This window comes from Ursus maritimus, unplaced genomic scaffold, assembly GCF_017311325.1.
Source record: "Ursus maritimus isolate PB19 unplaced genomic scaffold, ASM1731132v1 scaffold_5, whole genome shotgun sequence".
NCBI lineage: Eukaryota > Metazoa > Chordata > Mammalia > Carnivora > Ursidae > Ursus > Ursus maritimus.
Genome location: NW_024426663.1, coordinates 63,140,816 through 63,160,525, shown reverse-complemented (window position 1 = coordinate 63,160,525; position 19,710 = coordinate 63,140,816). Strand labels below are relative to the sequence as shown.

General features: G+C 38.1%; 1 protein-coding gene across 1 annotated transcript in view; it reads left to right on the top strand.

Annotated features, from left to right (window-relative positions):
* Positions 1–19,710, top strand: part of SLC27A6 (solute carrier family 27 member 6) — a 74,695-nt gene that overhangs the window by 38,989 nt on the left and 15,996 nt on the right. The window contains exon 5 of the mRNA XM_040622514.1: positions 16,474–16,668. Within this exon, the coding sequence (XP_040478448.1) occupies positions 16,474–16,668 (195 nt within the window). The remainder of the gene's footprint in view (positions 1–16,473; positions 16,669–19,710) is intronic.

The window sequence follows — 19,710 nt, the reverse complement described above, 5'->3', positions numbered from 1 at the left end:
TTTTTTTTTTTTTTTTTTTTTTTTTTTTTTTTTTTTGGTAAAAAGAAGTATCCTTTTCACCTTTCTGAATTTGGAATGCACTAATTTGGGGAAAATGCTACAGCCACAGAGAATTTGAGAGAACTGAGAATTGAAAGTAGAATACCTGATTTTTTTTTCTAGTTAATTAAATATTTTAATTCTTAACTAAAGTTCTTTGAAGAAAAGATAGTGTTTGTGAAATAATGTCTAAGCATTTACCTGAAGTGGAGGAGGAGAGAAGGGAAATAAAAAAGAACTCTGCTCAAAAGAAAAAGTGATCCTTTTTTTTTGAGCAGGGATGCATTGTATTACTTAATCCCTTTTGTTGATTTCACACAGAAGAACAAGCAGTTCTTGGCATTAAAGATTAGGGAAAGAAGAAAGACATTCTGTTAAGACATCTGACCCCTTCAAGGAGCTCTTGCTTTTTTCTGTCCAATATTTATTGCTTTCAATGAACTGCTCTTGCAGGCAGGGGCCGGGCCACGTCTGCTCTGTGGCACATCAGTGGCTTCAGGTAGGGCCAGAGAGTGAACAGGTGCCTGGGGCCACACCCTCAGAGAATTAAAAGTGGATGTCTTCTAAACCTTGGGAAGCCCCATAGACATTTGTTTAATATAAATCCTTAAGTAAAAAAAGAAAGAAAGAAAGAAAAAGAAAACCCACATTTTCTTTAAATACATCCAGATTTGTTCTCCATCCAAGGGTAAGTAATATATTTCAAAGGAGATTTATCTGCAGGCAGGATTCATGGTCTGAGTTGAGTGTTTAAAAACAGAATTCCTGATTGCTTTTTGTTAATGACTTTGTATTTTAATTCTTAACTGAGGTTCTTGGAAGAAAAGATAATGTTTGTGAAATAATCTTTAAGCAATGACCTGAAGGCAAATTGAGGAGGACAGAGGGAAATAAATAGAGCTTTGCCCAAAGCTGTATGTGGTTGTACGTAGTTGCATAAAAACACCCTCGGGTTGGCCTTCCCTGGCTGGAAGCGTTTATCCACACCTCCCGCCACCCAACCCTGTCTTTTTTCTCTTTTTCAAAAGTCCAGTTACAAAAGTTCCTTTGGCATAAACATTGGATGTGCCTCAAACTTCTGGCAACAGCACTACCCTTTTAAAAAAAGCCAAGGTACTGGCTCTTCTTAGTCACGGAGCGATGGAGTAATTATTCTGTTCCCTGGAGATTAGGAAAGCAGCTCTTCCCCACGTTCCAATCTTCCAAGTTTCCTGCATTACTGAAGCCGCATCATGCACTTTCTGATTGGATTGAGTTCTTTGTTTTCTTAACATTAGTGCTGCATTTCATACCGGTGGGTGAGGAATATGGTGGCATGCTATACATTAGTGATCCTCTGGAGAAATCCTGCACAGTTCATCTTCTTTAAATACACTCTGCCTGAAAGTGCCAACAGCAATATTTAGGGATAGGGTCATATCTGTCACTCATTCATTCATTCAAATAGTATTGCAGGTTTTGGTATACGGGGGCACATAAGACAAACAAGCCCCCTCTTCTCACGGAACTCCCGCTCTAGTTTGGGGAGGGAGAACATACCCCAGCCAACGCATGAAGGGAAGTGACAATGACAGGTGTTATGAAGAAACAAAGAGGGTGAGTAGGAGAAGGATGGTAGGTGGTGAGGGTGGGGCATTGCTAATTAGGTTGAGGGGTCAGGGAAGGCTTCTCTGAACTGGTAACCGATGAGCTGAGGAATTGGTATGACAGGTGGTATCCAGCCATGAAAAAGCTGGGGGATTGCAGTCACAACAGAACAAAGTGAAAATGAAAAAGCCCACAGAGGACACAGCCTGAGTATTTAGAGAAGGAAAGGGTGGCGGGGCCACTCACCGACTAGCTCTTGTAGGGCTCAGAATACCATGGAGGGGGAATTTGGATTTCATTCCCGTGAGGGCACTTGGGAAAAGATGAAGGCAAACTGGGGGAAAAAAACTATACTGATTTGGAATCTATTTGAAGGAAAGGTAATAAGACTAATTCAGGGTTAGGCAGTGAAGTAATAGAATCAATGATGAGTCTCAGGTATTTGGTTGAAACAGGTAAACTGTGAGCCTTTGGCAGAGGTGAGGAAAACTGAGATTTAAAGAATTAAAATTAAATTTCTTTTGGACCTGTTAAGTTTGATACATTCATTAGGCATCCAGGTAAAGAAGTGGAATTGGTGGTTGAATGTGGGAATCTGGAGCCCAAAGCCTACAGAGGGCAGGATATAATTAACCAAGCAAAGATCTATGTGTGTAATGCTTGTATTTCAAGTTAATATTATAGTTTATCATTTAGGCAGTATAGTTTGTCTCAATGTAAAACACCTAGGTTTTGACATTCTGAAAGCATAGCCTGTACTTTCTAATGTATGTATTTTGGTATATGTATTTTAGTGAATATATCTTCTATAAGTTACATCCCTTTTCTCTCCTCTGTTTTCTTAGAAGCCAGGAAATTCACTGGGAGCTAGAAAGTATCCTTAGGATTCTGGATACTTTCATTAAAGTGTATTAAAACTTTGACAAAATGGGGGTGCCTGGGTGGCACAGCGGTTAATCATCTGCCTTCGGCTCAGGGCGTGATCCCGGCGTTACGGGATCGAGTCCCACATCAGGCTCTTCTGCTATGAGCCTGCTTCTTCCTCTCCCACTCCCCCTGCTTGTGTTCCCTCTCTCGCTGGCTGTCTCTCTCTGTCGAATAAATAAATAAAATCTTTAAAAAAAAAAAAAAAACTTTGACAAAATGGGTTACACTCGATTCCCATTACGAAAAGGGAGACATTTTACAGGACCCAGATATCTGATAAATATTTATTAAATTTTGGTCATTAAAAGCCATACTAATTTTTTGACCAGCAATGTTTAGACAGTCATGCAGGGCACCCTTAAGTGTTTGCTGGGCTTTCTTTAGGGTAAGAAGATGAAGTTGTTAAATGACAAGAATAAAATATCAGCACTGTGAGATTTTTTAAGACTTAAATTTGAAAAGACACCTACTCTGTTTTTTTCCAAAATAAGTCTATCATTTCTTCCAAACTTTAAGAGTTTTCCTTGTCATATTTAGGTAGGTAGGGATGAGGAAGATGGAGATGTGTCAAAGAATAAAATTCCAAGAGAAGGGACTAAATTATGCAGAGTTGACGTAGATGAATACATCCGCCTTAATGGGTATATTAAAAACATTCATTCTTTTATCATGTTTTCATTTTTTTAGTTTCTACCTAACTTCAAATGTTTTATCATCACATTTTCCTCATTCCACATCTTGTAAAAGATGTAGTTTATCAAAGCATTGAGCTCTGGAAACTTTTCTCATCACACTTAATAACCTCTAAAGAATGACATTTTAAATTAATATGAGCTTTTAACTCTTATTAAGATGTTCTGAATTAGTTTCGTTATCATTTTCTACTCTGGAACACTCAAAACAATTGCTTTTATCTCCAAGACCTAGTCATTTTAAGATATTTATACTTTTTTTGTTATTTCTTTCCCCCAAGTATTTGAAGCATTTTATTATATGGTTGAGTAAATCATCTGTCCTTTAAAACTCAGTTTTCCTTAAGTAAATCAAAGATGTGTTTTATATTCTCATACTAGATATAAAAGCATTCAGAAAAGGCAAGTTCCCAGAACCTACTTTTCTGCTTAGAAGCTACAAATATAGAAATATAGTCCTTAGAAGGACTCAGATAAGAAATAACTACAAGCTACCTAAATGCTAGTAGAATTAGCAGGGAATTAATGAATATTTTGAGGTGTTTTAGACTGTGTATATTATTAAAGGGTTTTAATAAGTGCTAATTTTAATATTTAATGATTCATATTTCATGGGTAGTGATGCATATAAAATATACATATCTTTTTCTGTCTATCTGCTTGTACCGTTCATGCTATGATTTCCATTAAGAATACAAATATCTCTTATTTATTAAATTTCCCAACAAATAGGGGCACCTGGGTGACCCAGTCAGTTAAGCATCAGACTCTTGATTTTGGCTCAGGTCATGATCTCAGGGTCCTGGGATCAAGCCCTGCCTTGGGCTCCAGGAGCGTCGGGAAGTCTGCTTGAAATTTTCTCCCTCTCCTTCTGCCCCCTCCTCCCACTCGTGCATGTGTATACTGTTCTCTCTCTCCCTCTCTCTCTCAAATAAATTTAAAAATTTTCCAATTTTATGCAGAAAGTCATCAGGTAGTGCATTGACTATGGAATCAAAAGACACATGTTCAATTTCAGACTCTTATTGTATGACTTTCTGCTGGTCACTTCTCTTTGAACCATAGTTCCCATCATTATATAAAATAGGTGGCAACACCCACTTATCCTCATTTGCCCCTTGCTTCTCATAATCCAATTATGAGACATACATGAAAAAATCTAAACTGGGAAGCCCAATATAAATGGAAGGAATTTATTTTTAAACAGAATGTGGTAATGTTTTCTGCAAATGTCATTGTAAAATTAGAGTAATTTTTGTGAGTGTTGAAAATAATTGGTCTTTGACTAATAAAGATCATACTTTAATTATAAAAGCCAGTTTAGGGGCTCCTGGATGTCTCCATCGGTAAAGCGTCTGACTCTTGATTTGGGCTCAGGTCATGACCTCAGGGACGTGAGATGGAGCCCTGCCTCCGGCTCTGCACTGAGCTTGGAGCCTGCTTAGGATTCTCTCTCTCCTCTCCCTCTCCCCCACCTCACCACCCCCCTTGTGCGCAGGCACTCTGTCTCTCTCTCTAAAAAATAATTAAATAAATAAAATAATAATCATAAAAGCCAGTTTAAATACAACATGGTAATTTCAAAGTAAAACTTTAAAATGTTAAAATAGTAATAACTTTATAACATAATACTTTTCACAAATAAAAACACTAGAAACAGGAATATAAAATTAAAAATCCTGAAGATATAATAATGCCTGTTTCCTCTTCGGTTATATACTGTTTTCACTGTCAATGTGGTGTGTGGGTGAGGTATTTTCTACAGTCCAAATTGATTTAACAATTTTAAATTTACCTCCAGGATGGTTTTATTATTTATTTGCAAATTTTCACATTGCCTATTCCTTTAATAGTGTTCCTGACGTCCTTGCTATGGACATATAAAATCAAGGAAGAAATGGCCAGTCTTTGCCCTTCAGGGTGCAAGCACAAGGATCTTCAGCAAATGATAAATGACCAGAATTTTCCAAGTGATCATTTTATTCCCAGTGGAAAAAAATAACAATAACTTTATATTAAACATATCAGGGATCTATTTCCAGCCTTTCCATTAATTCAATGTGTCACATCAGGCAAGTCATTTCATTTCTTTGCCCCTTGGAGTCAGGGAGCTTGAAATTCAAGCCTAACTTCCGTGTCTCGAAAGCTCTGTGATGTTGGGCAATTTATCTTTTCTGAGCAGCCCCCAGCTCAGTTTTTTCATCTATAGAATGAGTGTAGTAACAGTTATGTCCGGGGTTGATGTAAGGGTTAAGTTAAGTACAGAAATTCACATGGAAACAGATTAACCACGATGGTGAGGGGCACTCTGGAAGAGACCTCGTAAGATGGTTTTTGTTATCACAGCAAATATGCCAACGTTGAAGATCTAGTCTCCAGCCTGACAGGTTCAGATCTCCCTTTATCAATATAGGTCTTTAGAGTAGACTCAGATAGTACCAAGCCCAAGAGTGCCAGTTGGTAGCTTTAAAACGTCACCATTGCTGGGTCTTCCTTAATCTTCCTGACCTGTAAATGTTACAGTGCCCACCGCTCACAATCAAACCTTTATTCTCTCTACTCTCATTCCTGGATATTTTTCTGGCTACAAATCCCATCCACAACTTAACTCTCAAGTGTGTTTCTCCAGCTGTGTCTTCTCCCTTGATTTCAGGTTTTGGGTATCTGCCTTCTACTTAACATCTCCAATTAGAAATCTAATTGGCATCTGATCTCAAAAATGGCCAAAGCTCACCTTTTTCACCACCTCTTCCATTAACATTCGCTTCTTGCCCCATTCAGGTGCTCAGCCACACAGATCCTTGGAATCACCCTTGGAGCTTCTCTTTCCCTCGCGCCCTGTCTAATCCATGAGCAACCCCTGCAGATTCGACCTTCAGATGCATCCAGAACCAAACCTCAGTTTACCGCCTTCCTGCTGCTCTCATCTGAGCCAGCTCGAGCTCCTCCTGATAGTTTACCTCCAGCTTCCTCTTCACTCCACTTTTGTCCCCTTCTACTCTATTCTTGCATAGCAGTTGGAATGATTCCGTTAAAATGGAAGTCAAGTTGTGTTACTTCACTATTAGAATCCCTCTGATGGTTAACTTGGAAGAAAATCCAAATTCCTTTAGGGTGGACCACACAGCTGTGTGCGGTCTGCTTCCCCTGCTGGCATCTCTGCTCCTCCCCCACCTCCCTGCCACACCTGTGCTCTCTCCTTGGTTATGCCACCACAGTTTTGCTGGCCTCCTTGCCTTTCCTTCAGTATACCCAGACTCTCCGTTCTCTCCCCTTGAATGTTCCCTCAGATATTTGCATGGCTCTGTCCCTAGCCCATCCACATCCCACCTCGCTAGAGAGGGCTTCTCTGACCACAAGTCCTACTGATGTGTGGTGTGGTCACCTTAGCAACTCAGATGGCCCCATACCGAAATTTGGTACAGATGTGAAGACTTAAAATACCATACATTCACCAAGAGAATGTGAACAGGTTTATTACTCATATAATGGGGCTTTCTGGGGAGAGCAGGATAGGCTCCCAGGCATATCCAAAAATGGCTTCAGAAAGCCAGGGAAAGAGACGGGTTTGGCTTTTATTGTGACAAGAAAGAGGCACCGGGGCAAATGGTCTTGAGCACGCGGGGCTGCTTGTGTACTTTGAACTTCCTGTTGCTGCGGATGGAAGGAGCACTGGATGTTCTCATCAGCTTGGCCAGACATGGGGCAGCGGAAGAAAGGGTGTGTTGGAGCTGAAAGCTATCAACAGTCAGACATCAAGAATGAAGTCAGACTCTATTACAATGTTTATCTCATAGTCTTCTTTCACTGCTTTATTTTTCTTCACAAAACCTATTACCCTATTGCAGAATTTATATGTAATTGTTCCTTATTCTCTCTAAATCTCCCCCTTTCACTGTTATTTCCTGCTTCCAGGAAAGCAGGGAGTTTATCTTCTTCAGCTATAGTTATACCCTCAGTACTCACAATGGTACCTGACCCATAACAGGTGCTCGATAAAAATTTGTAATTTTTTTTAAAAAGTAACAAACATAATGAGCCTCATTGCTAGGATACCTGTGTGCCCCGGATCAGCACAGTCTTTCACTGGTCCCAGACCTGCATGGTAAGCTCCGTTATAAGCAGCAAGTCACAGTCCTGGGGAGGACAGTGCTCGTGGAGTGATTCTGGATAAATCAAAAGTTTGCATCCTTGCAGGAGGGAGTCAGACCGTTGCTGCGTCCAGCTCACAGCAGAAATTGGTCATGGGCCCCTGCACTTTTCAGAACATTTCATTAATAAGTCATGTTAGTTGTGGCTCAGGTGACCCTTTTTCCTGTTTCCAGATCAACCTCCCTTTATGTCTACACAGCCCCCTCCCCCCCCCTTTTTTTTTAGCTGAGTTAGCACTGTCATTCAGGTTTAAGGCAAGTCTTGCATAGACTCTTGGAGCCAACCTTTCTCAAACAAGGCAATTTGGAATTTTCCCTGGTCTGCAACATGGCTTTCCTTCCACCCTGAGTTCCCCAGCGTGCTGCCAGGATAGAAAACACCTGTTCAGAAGAAGTGGTCTGTACATGGCAGTCCTTCTTACTATTATATTTAGAAGGTGAGTTTGAAATAAGCCGACAGTGAGGTTGCTTTCTGCTGTAATATTTGAGATCACAGAGCTCTTTTCAAGCTATTATTTATGCCTTAAAATGGTTTGTTGAACTGAGGGCTGCCATCTCTGAAACCATGGCCTGCCCAAACTCAGGCTGGAGAGGTCGTGTGGCAAAGACTTTTAGGGGCCGCTGGGGCTCGCACCAAGTTAGCAGTGCAGGTCTCTTCCTTTAAATACTCTCCGGTCCATTTTCAGAAGAGGTCTCCACCCTGTCCCCTGACCATTCCTTTCCCGCTTCAGTAGAAGAAAGGTTTTTTTGGTTTGTTTTTTGTTTTTTTGTTTGTTGTTTTGGCCCCAGGACTCCCTGACAGTCTGTTTGCATTTAGTGTTACTTTGAACCCATTCTGTGATACCCAGTTGGCTTGCTGCCTTCATTTTTTTCAATGTATAATATTGGAGTGTCTGTGAAGGGAGCAAACTGCTGGAATATGGCTATTCTTATTCCGTGGAGTGTGTTGGTGTGACGCACGTGCATGTGTAATTATCAGTGGGTTTTAGAAAAAAGAGGTCTTAGGTTAAATAGAATCAAGATGGAAGAATCATAAGCCCCCGCATGTGTTGTTATAAACTTCAGATGATCCTTCAGGAATTAGACCATCCTTTTGTTTTGTACATTAAGCTGCTAGTTACCCGAGGCTGAAGGCAGAAATGATTTGCCCCTTTGTTCTTACTGTTAATTTATATTTCTTTCCTGTGTCTCCATCTATCAACAAACACGCTTTGTTTCTGAGAAATCAAGGTTGATATAAAAATTACCTGTATGTAAGCAGAACCTTCAGACTTTCCCTTTTCATAGTCCTATAAAGAAGCATTTAGCTTGGGTGTGTTTTAGATTTTCTGGGTAAGATTAAGCCCATATTCTGGAAGAAAAAGACTTTGTTTCTAGAAGGGAATTGCTAGAGGCATGCATTTCAGCAAAGGAATAAGTAAATATATGACTCGGTAGGAGTGAGCTGTAGTTCATGCCCTGCCTGGCATCTCGCAGCTCAACAGACACTGCTGGAAAACAGCACCTCCTTTGAGAACGCTTTGACAAAACAAGAGCCCCGGTCCACGGGACATGACTCCTGTACTGGTATGGACATGGTATGTCTAAGTTGGTATGGGTACATGGTACTGAAAGGCAAAGGGAAACGGCTCTGTTGAAACCCAAGACCTTGAGATCTCTGTGTTTGTCTCTGTATCTCTGTATCTCTGTATCTCACTCCTGCATGGGTTTCTCTGTGTCTCTGTGAATGTGTCTCACATCGCATCCGTATATAAGTGGGTGTAAATGTCTCCTTGCATCACTTGGAATTTCTCAGTGTTTCGCTCACAGTGTGTGTCTCTCTCTGCCTCTGAATATGTCAGTCTCTGACTTTGTTATCATGGATCTCTATTTCACTCTTTGTCCCTCTCTCTGTTTTGTTTATACTTCCCCCCCCCACCTTGCTCTGTGGGTCTCTCTCACTTTCTTTCACTTTCACTGTCTTTCCTGCTCTCCGTGTGTCTCTGCTGGTCTCTCACGTAGTCTCTCTCTCCTCATCTCTTTATCTCTCTCATCTCTTGTTCTTTGTCAATCTGTGTCTTCTTTCTCTTCTGCATTTCTTTATGTAGGTGTTATGTATTCTTTCACTCATCTCATGTTCTCCTCATTCCATTCCCAGTACAGCTTAGGTATCTAGTGATATTTAGGCAGTATGTTCATGCCTCAGGGAGAATTAGAAGTAATAGGAATTTGTTCTAAGAACGTTTGGAGGAACTTATGGATGGCTAAGGGGATTTTTTTTTTTTTAAGTGGGTTTCACACCCAGCATGGTACCCAACAAGGGGCTCGAACTCACGACTGTGAGATCAAGACCAGAGCCTAGATCAAGAGTCGGACGTTCAGGAGACACCTCAGGCACCCCGAAGGGGATTTTTTTAAACTGTAGGTGGGAGTTGTGAAAATTTGGTTGTATTTTAGATGATGTACCACTAGTTTCTGAACAATTTCAAAATGGACACATATCAAACCAAATATAATTAGCAACCCTCAGGTCCACCTCCCAATTTCCATATATTCCAGGGTCACTTTTTGAAGCTCCCTTTGCCAATCCTGAGTATGTTTTCTTTCTTAAGTTTGTCATTCTGCTGACCCTCCTCTTCTACTTCCTTACCCCTGCCAACCTCCCAGTCCGTCATGCCAGTTGGTACCAGGGTATGTAGTTATTACATCAGGCGCTGGTTGATGCTCTCCCCTGGCTTCCTGTCCTCTCCCGCAGCTTCACGACATCACCAGCTGGGAAGTCTTTAAAAAGATTCATCTGACCAATATTTTGCCCACCTACCACTATGCTCAACGTGCATGAGATGCTGCTCACCCACTTTACAAATAAAACCAGTCCCCAGTTGTTTGCAGTGACATAAAGCCCATCTTGAGAAAGAAACATAAAATGAGCATCCATGGAACTCTGGAAGAAGAATTCTAATGAACGAATATTTGTAGGACCAGCGTATCATCCAGTTAACCAGGTGGTGTTTGACTTGTCCTAATATTAAGAAGTTGTTGCTTTTTTGACTTTCTTTACAAGTTAGGACAAAGGCCAGCAAAAAAAAGCACAGATTAGTAAATTATTTCAGGCTTTGTGGATCATGCTTTCTCTGTCACAGGTATTTAATGCTGCCTCTGTATTACAAAAACAGCAGTAGACAGTCCACATAAATTGGTGTGATGGTGTTCTAATAAAACTTTATTCAAAAACAGGAGGTAGGCTGAATTTGGCCCCTATAAGCTATAGTTTGCTAACCCTCAATTTAGACCTTATGGTAACATCTTCTTGTATATACGTTTTAGGTAAATTTCCATTCCTGTGCAAACTACTTTTTAAAACTTTTATTTCTCTCTCTTTCCCTTTTTCCACATATGTATATACATATGGGTGTGTGTATGCCAAAAATAACTATCTTTTGTGCTTGCTACAGGTTTTATAGAATTTTTACATTGTTGTTATAAACAAAGGAATCATATTATTTTCATTTATATATACTTCCTGGCTCATGGTTTGAATCAAGGAAACACAAATCTGAATGATGCCATTGACAACTTTAGATAATTATCTCAGGAAACTGTGAAACAACTATAATTTACATCACTCACATCCATTATGTCATTGATATTTCATTCTTTCAGGAGTGCTTAGGTTTTGATTCTCAGTTATCTTTTAAATGACGATTTTAGAGAATGGTTTAAAAGTGTTTTGTGTGCATGTACTTACTGAATCAGTTTAAAGATGTTTGTAAAATTTTAGACTTTTATTAACTGACGACCTTCTATTTCCAAGTCTTTGGATAAGTACAAGTGAATAAATTGTAAACCAAATTTTCATGAAATCTGAATTGGCCTTAAATGAGACAAATCATTACATGAATTTTTAAAAGTTACACTTTTCTCACAAAGCTTATTCTAGATGAATATAATTGTTAAATGTAAGGAAGAAGATAGTCTATTGACTTTTTTTTTGATGTTGGATGGAAAAGGAGATTTTTAATCACAAATTGAGTAGGAATATTAACAAAAGAAGAATAATATATTTAATTATAAAAATAAATGCTGAATACAAATATTAAAAATAAAAAATTAAAAGGAAACAAATTCTGTTAACTATTAAAACTAAGTGTTAAACTTATATTATTATGTGACAAGAATTCAACTTGCCTAAAATCAAAGAAAATAAATTAAATCCAATAAAAGCTTATTCCACATTTTCTTATCAAGTTAACATTTTAAATTAAATGAATCCTTAGTTCTAGTACATTGAGGAGGCATGATGTACAAAGCCTTTTTATACAACAATTTTGATAACAAAGTCAAAAAAATTGGTAACTGTTAGGTTCGTTTAGGACTCTGTCCAAATGAGCTGCAAAGATTTATAGACAAGATAGTGTCTCAGTTTTATTTATATGGGTGAATATTTAAAAACAAGGTGGCTATCCAAAAATAGGTGATAGTAGATCAATTGTAATATAATGATATGATAGTCATATAAACATGAAAAATCATGTTTTTGAAGCATCAGAGCTAAAACCTTAGGATAATGTTCAAAATATATTATCTTATTAATAAAGTAGAATATATAACTCTATACAGTACGATTGTAACTTTTCATGGATATACATGAATATATAAAAATAATGTTGGTGTAGTAGGATTACAGATTTTTTAATTCCTTTTTAAACTTTCCTATGCTTTCCAAATTTTCTATGATGTGCATGCATTTCAAAATCAGAAGAAATATACCTTCTCTTTTTCCCCCATAACAGTAAGTAATGAATCAGTTCATCTTTTCTCATACCCCTCAAAGCATAATCTTCTGGGTTTGTATTAAAAGGGAAGACTAGTGGTGCCTGGGTGGCTCCGTCAGTTAAGCGTCTGACTCTGGATTTAGGCTCAATTCATGATCTCAGGGTTCTGAGATGTATCCCCATAGTGGAATCCGTGCTCAGCAGGGACTCTGCTTGAGGATTCTCACCCTCCCCCCATGTGTGCTCCCTCTCTCTCTCTAGAATAAATAACTAAATTTAAAAAGCAAAATAAAAGAGAAGACCATAGAATAAAGATATCTTGTGAGTTAAATAAGTGGCTTTGATATTTTTAGGCAAAAGCCTTACCCTAATATTGATAATTTGCTTTTCTCTATCAACTGAATCATTTTTGGATGAATATTTATCCTTATTTAGTAAGCTTGTATAGCTGTAGCACAGACAGGTTAAAGTCTATGGAATTTGGTTTATAAACAACCTTCCTACTGTTTTCTGGAGTGTGCCAACACATTTTTAAAATAATGATACTTGCTGAGACTCATCTCTGACCTGGAAAGCATCCAAGAGTTATACTATATAAAGGATTGTTCTCTGTTCAAGCAGAATAAATCCTAAGATTTGCAGCACTACCGTTTTGTACAGAAAAATGGCAGCAGAAAATCCAAGAACGAGTTCCATGGCAGGTAGGCAATATCCAACATGCCCATGGGAGGTAGAAACCAGTATAGTACTGCTCCTCTGTCTTGGAAGGAGCTGTGTCTGAGTTTTTGTCTCTGTCTGCAGAATGTTTACCTTCAACCCTATTGATGTGGCTAAGGAAATCAGCAAGTTGGAGTCTTATTTTTTCTTTTCTTTTTTTTTTTTAAGATTTTATTTATTTATTTGACAGAGAGCAGGCGGCAAGAGAGGGAACACAAGCAGGGGGAGTGGGAGAGGGAGAAGCAGGCTTCTCGCTGAGCAGGTAGCCCAGTGCGGGGCTCGATCCCAGAACACTGGGATCATGACCTGAGCCGAAGGCAGACGCTTAACGACTGAGCCACCCAGGGGCCCCTGGAGTCTTATTTTTGATATATCCACATTCTTGCTTGCCTATTTTATTTTTTTATTTTAATTTTTATTTTATCAAATAAAGACTTCTATAGTTTAAAAAAATCAAGTAATACTCTCAAGATAAACAGTAACCCCCTGCTATCAAAACCTGATCCCTAGAGGTAAACACCCCTCATTATTTTAAGATATTTTTGGTTGTTATATAGTCACGTATTTCTCAATAAAATATGTATGTTACTATTCCTTGATTTTTCAGTTTTAATTGTCATCTACCTGGCTTCCTACTCACATATTCACATACATATATTTCTTCTCCCTCTTTGGCACCAATATAATTATGATCATCTAAAAATATGTTGATAATCAGTTTTTTCAGTTATTCTAAAGAAACTATAATATGTACATTTTACTCACAGTGGAGGCACATCATGTAATTAAAATATGATTACAATTTGATTTTTTTCAACTTTTCGTTTCTAGTAATTGCCTTTTTAAAAATTTAGCTCTCTAAATACCTAATGAATTAGGATCTAAATGAATTAGTATCAGAGTACTCTCAAACTCTCCATCGCAGCTGGAAATTCTCTTTATGATTTAACAGCACTTGGAGTATTTTTATTATTTTTATGTTTTTAAAGATTTTATTTATCCACTTGTCAGAGAGAGAGAGAGCATGAGCAGGGGGAGGGGCAGGCAGCAGTAGAGGGAGAAGCAGGCCCCCCCAAGCAAGTAGCTGGATCAGGGACTTGATCCCAGGACCCTGGGATTTTGACCTGAGCCGAAGTCAGAGGCTTAACCAACTGAGTCACCCAGGCATCCCAGGACTTGGACTATTTTTGAGTAATTTCATTTATTTTTTTCTTGAAGACCACCCCCCTGGATAGCTTCAATAATCAGTCATTGTCCCACCAAATGTGAACAGTATTCTGATTTCTCTCACTATAGATTAGTTTTCTCTGAGATCAGAGCAGAAGAGTTTAATGATCTCACCATTTAGTATCCATACTTTTATGTAACGCTACTGTTTTCAGTAGATTCCTCAACCCCACCCTGGTGTCTGTCTGGATGACTTCTCCAGAGAGTTAGTCTCCAGCATTTGGCTAATGTGTAGCAAGGGCAGATGCCCAGATGCATTGTCTCTGTTGGAGTATGTAAAGGTGCAGGGGCTTCTTAAACATTTTCAGCCAAGCCTTCTGCCTTTCTCATTCTTTTTGGTGCTTCCATAACACCTCAGAGCCTTTATTGTGTCCCCACCTCAGGCTTTGATGCCAGCCTTTCCCACTCTGCTTAGTCACATGGCTGTCACCTATTTACTTTCCAGTTTCCAAAATGACCTTGCACTCACATTCCCTTTGTTCTTGAGAGTTAATAGGTAAAAATCTTTCCTTTAAGACTGAGATGGAACTGAGATAAAGAATGTGCTCAGTTGATCATTTTTCATTGTAAGTGTCAGGGACATTGATTTCTCTTTTATTGTTGTTGATATATTATTATTTCTTGTTAATCTTATAATTACCTTTGGTGAAGTTGGGAGTAGCTCAGAGGGAATCATGGATTTATCAGAACTGTACTGACAGTATATTCTTACTCTAATTGATAGAATATTCTTACTGTAATTTTTTTGGTAAGGCCTAACTGACATTTAACATTATATAAGTCCTAGGTGTACAACATAATGAGTTGATATTTTTATATATTGCAAAATGATCACCAAAATAAGTCTAGTTAACGTCCAACATCACACATACTTACAAATTTCTTTCTTGTAGCGAAACTTTTAAGATTTACTCTCTTAGCAACTTTGAGATATCCAGCCCAGTATTTTTAACTGTACTCACCATGCTGTATGTAGCATTCCCAAGACTTACTCATTGTGTTTTATATCTGGAAGTTTGTACCTTTTGATCCCCTTCATCCATTTCACCCTCTCCCTACTCCCTGCCTCTGTTCTCTAGATCTGTGTGCTTTGGATTGGGGATTGGGGGGGGGGTTGTTTTTGCTTTTGTTCTTAGATTTCACATGTAAATCAGATCACGTGGTCTTTGTCTTTCTCTATCTGATTTATTTCACTAAGCATAATGCCTTCAAGGTCCATCTGTGTGGTGGCAGATGGCAATATTTCCCTTTTCTTGGCTGAATAATATCCCCGTGTGTGTGTGTGTGTGTGTGTGTGTGTGTGTGTGTGTGTATGTGTGTGTACACTACAATTTCCTTATCCATTCATCTGTTAGTGGGCACTTAGGTTGTTTCTGTGTCCTGGCTACTATAAATCATGCTGCAGTGAACATGGGGGTACATATATCTTTTCCACCTATCCTTCACATCAGTGCCCAGAAGTGGAATTGCTGGATCATATGGGAGTTTTATTTTTAATTTTTGGAGGAACCTCTATTCTGTTTTCCACAGTGGCTGTCCCAATTCACGTTCCCACCCTTTGCACAAGGGTTCCCTTTCCTCCACATCCTTGCCAACACTTGTCATTTCTTATCTTTTTTAAAAATACCCATTCTAACAGGTGTGAGGTTCTCATTTTTGATCTGTGTATAATTCATGTTACTTAACGTAGTGCCTGTTGAATGTAGAGTAAAATATAGTTTTATTTTTTCTTTCAATTCCAAAGTATGAATCAGAAGAAAAAATGTGAGAATATTGCATGTTCAAAAATAATCTTTACAAGCAGTTGTCATAATATTTGCAAGTCAAATACTGCAGGGATTAGATGACCTCAGTGTACTGTTTACCATATGCCAGGCCCTGGGTTTACCTGTATATGCAGTATATAGGTGAAAGAGGTATTCTCAGTTTTACGGGTGAATAAACTGAGAATCAGAATAGTGTTCAACCTTTTGTTCAAAATTATATAGATAATAAGTAGTAGAGGTGAGAGTACAAACTCAAGTACATTTTATATATATATATATTTTTTTTTTAAGTAGTGCTTTTTTTCCTGAAATATGCTTTCTTCCTTACCTGATCTCTACCAAAAATAAGGCTTTCGTTATCTGGAATGTAGGAAGATCTTTTACCAGATATGGGGTAGTAAAAGCCATATTACTCTAGGCCAGTGTTAGTTTCATTAACTATTGGACATGGTTCTGCAACAGAGTTTATCATGATTTTTTTTCTTTTACTTCACTTCCATTATTGCATAGGTGCAACTTACTTCTGGATATTTGCCGTTAAAGTTATAGTAATGAAAGAAAGAATGGAGTACTGGAATTGATAAGTTACAAGTAAAATCTTTTCTTCCAACAGAGAGAAGGAGAAAAGGATCATCGAGTGCGTTTGGCAGTTGGAAATGGTGTACGGAGTGATGTCTGGAGGGAATTTTTAGACAGATTTGGAAATATTAAGATGTGTGAGCTTTATGGAGCTACTGAAGGAAACATTTGTTTCATGAATCACACTGGGAAAATAGGATCCGTTGGGAGAACAAATTTCTTTTACAAAGTAAGTACAGTATTTTCTTTACCATACTGAGGTCAGTTTACCTCTCTTCTAGACTTTCTGCTTGTAAATTATGGTAAATATGATCACCTTTCTTTTTTCTTTTTTTAAGTCGAGGACTTCTATAAAGTCATGGCCTCTAGGTGAACCATAGGTTATAAAAATCTCAACTATCTCCCATATTTTCCTCTATAATGTGGGGATAATGATACCTAAGTGTTTTGTTCTGTTTTCAAATTTAACGATATGATGTATAAACAGCAAGCAAAGTTTCTGATACATGTTCATTTGACTCTTTCCATTTTTCCTGAGTCTTTTCAATCTAGTGTTTCTGCTTACACTTCACTTTTATCTCACTCAAAAATTATGTATAGGTTTCTGATAAACCAAGATACCACTAAAATCTTAAAAGCTGCCCAAAAAATCACTTATCTAGGAGTGAAAGACTTCCAGCTGATTTTCTCAATAGCAACCATGGAAGGCAAAAAATTGAACAATGTCTTGAACAGCTCTGGAAAAAATAATTGTCAAAATACAGCTTAGACTCAACAATATTTTTTAAAGAATAAAAGTGAAAGTGAAGAAAGTACTCTCTAAATTTAGATACCACAATGTGTGTAAATAAACAACTCCAGAATCATAGTAGGATATTACATTATAGCTCTTTCTGTATTTAATAGAACAAACAAAAGAAAACCTTCAACGTTATAGAATATGCAATAAACAAATTACTTGAACTAATGGACACATGTAGGATACTACATCTAAAAACTGCAGAATAGCCATTTTGTTCAAGCACTTATGAAACATTCACAAAGATTACGGGGCCACTTAGCAAATTCCAGCAAACTTCAGAGGCTTGAGTATAGATTATTCTCTGACGGCAGTTTAATTAACTCAGATATAATTTTTTTTTAATGACAGGTAGGTCACCTCCTATATATTGGGTTATAAAACATCTGTAAATTTCCATGAGTCAACAAAAAATCATAATTGAAATTAAAAAATAATTAGAGGTGGGGCACCTGAGTGGCGCCTCCAGTTGATTCTTGATTTCGGCTTTAGTCATGATCTTGAGTTGTGGGACGGAGCCCATGCTTAGGCTCCACGCTTAGCGGAAAGTCTGCTTCTGCTTGTCCCTGTCTCTCCCCTTCTGTTCCTCCCCCTGCTCGTGCTCTTGCTCTCTCTCTTTCTCTCTCTCTCTAAAATGATAAATAAAAATAAAAAATAAAAAATAATTGGAGCTCAATCAAAATCAAAATATTGTATTTCAAAACTTTTTTTGAACCTACCTAAGAATGACTGAAAATTTGTGAGCCAAATACCCATTTCTGGGGATTAATTAAAAAGCAACTGAAGTAAATGCAAAGAAAATAAAAATAAGAAAGTAATCAAGAACATAAAATAAGAAATACAAAATAAACATTTAAGTGAGAAGCGTCAGAAGAGAGAAACATGTAACTTTTAAAAAGTAAAGAAATAGATTCAAAGCTGGTATAAATTTCTCTTGATATTTGGAAACTTGAGAAGGTGCAAACTATTTTTATGATATACTCTTTGGGATTTTCAGGGTCTCATTGACATCTCAGAAATGCACCTACAGGGGCACCTGGGTGGCGCAGTCGTTAATGGTATGCCTTCGGCTCAGGGCATGATCCCGGCGTTCCGGGATCGAGCCCCGCATCAGGCTCTTCTGCTGGGAGCCTGCTTCTTCCTCTCCCACTCCCCCTGCTTGTGTTCCCTCTCTCGCTGGCTGTCTCTCTCTCTGTCAAATAAATACATAAAATCTAAAAAAAAAAAAAAAAGAAAAAAAGCACCTACATTCTGAAAAGTAATTTTGGGAAAGTAAGTGTTGATATTACTGAGTTTTTCATTCCTTACAGTTAATTTTCTCAACTTGTTGCAATGGTTCCATTAACAATTTGGTATTCACATTAAAGCTCTTTAGTGAAGCAGAGTCATTCCTAGGTAATTATCCAACAGGAGCACAATGAAGAAGAATTGTATTCTGGCTTGACTTCATTATAATTTTATAATATCTTAAATTCCCTGTCTGACTGTAATACTGTCAATAAAGCAAGAAGTCATGATTGTCTCCAACTTATTTGGAAAACTTCTGATTTTCAACTTATTTTAGTTTTTTTTTTTTCAGTTTGGAAATGAAAAAAATTGTACCTGGTATCATATGAATTCTACTTTATCTTTTCTCATTCTATGCATATATTACTGTTTTGTTACATAGCAGGTTATCAGAAAAATTTGGACCATTAACTGTTTCATAATGATGTGGGGAGAGTTGGTAAGTCTGTCTCTCAAAAAATTAAAACCTAATGGAAGCTTCCGCTTACTGTCTCAGAGACAAAACAGAGATAGGATATCAATAAAGAAGGAAAAAGATGAGGCATCAGCACAGAGTTCCTGGTCCCAAATGTCATTGGGCTGCACTTACCATTTAAATGCGTGCAGCCAAAGGGATACGTGTGCCCTATAAGCCCCCAGAGCAAACACTATAAAAAATTTGGTGACTGCATTTGAGAGACAAACCCAAGTCACAGTTACAGACTGGCTTCTCCTTTTCTACACCCAGGCATAGTATAATTAGGAGGGGAACAAACATGAAATCCCTAGGGGAAATAAAACTTGAAAAAAAAAAGAGAGAGAAAATAAGTCTTAATAAAAGGTAGCTGACAAAATACATGCATACACAGCAAAATAATAAGCCCGATAAAATGACCAGGGAATGTTTAGAATAACAATTTCCCATAGGTCAAAAATTGCAGTAATATTCTCTTTAAAAATAAGAGCTCAGCGGGACGCCTGGGTGGCTCAGTCAGTTAAGCGTCTGCCTTTGGCTCAGGTCATGATCCCAGGGTCCTGGGATCGAGTCCTGCATTGGGCTCCCTGCTCAGCGGGGAGCCTGCTTCTCCCTCTGCCTTCCCTTCCCTCTTCTTGTGCTCTTGCTCTCTCTCCCTCTGTCTCTCTGATAAATAAATAGAGTCTTTAAAAAAGAAATAAGAGCTCAAAAGAGAGGAAAGTGCAAGGGAA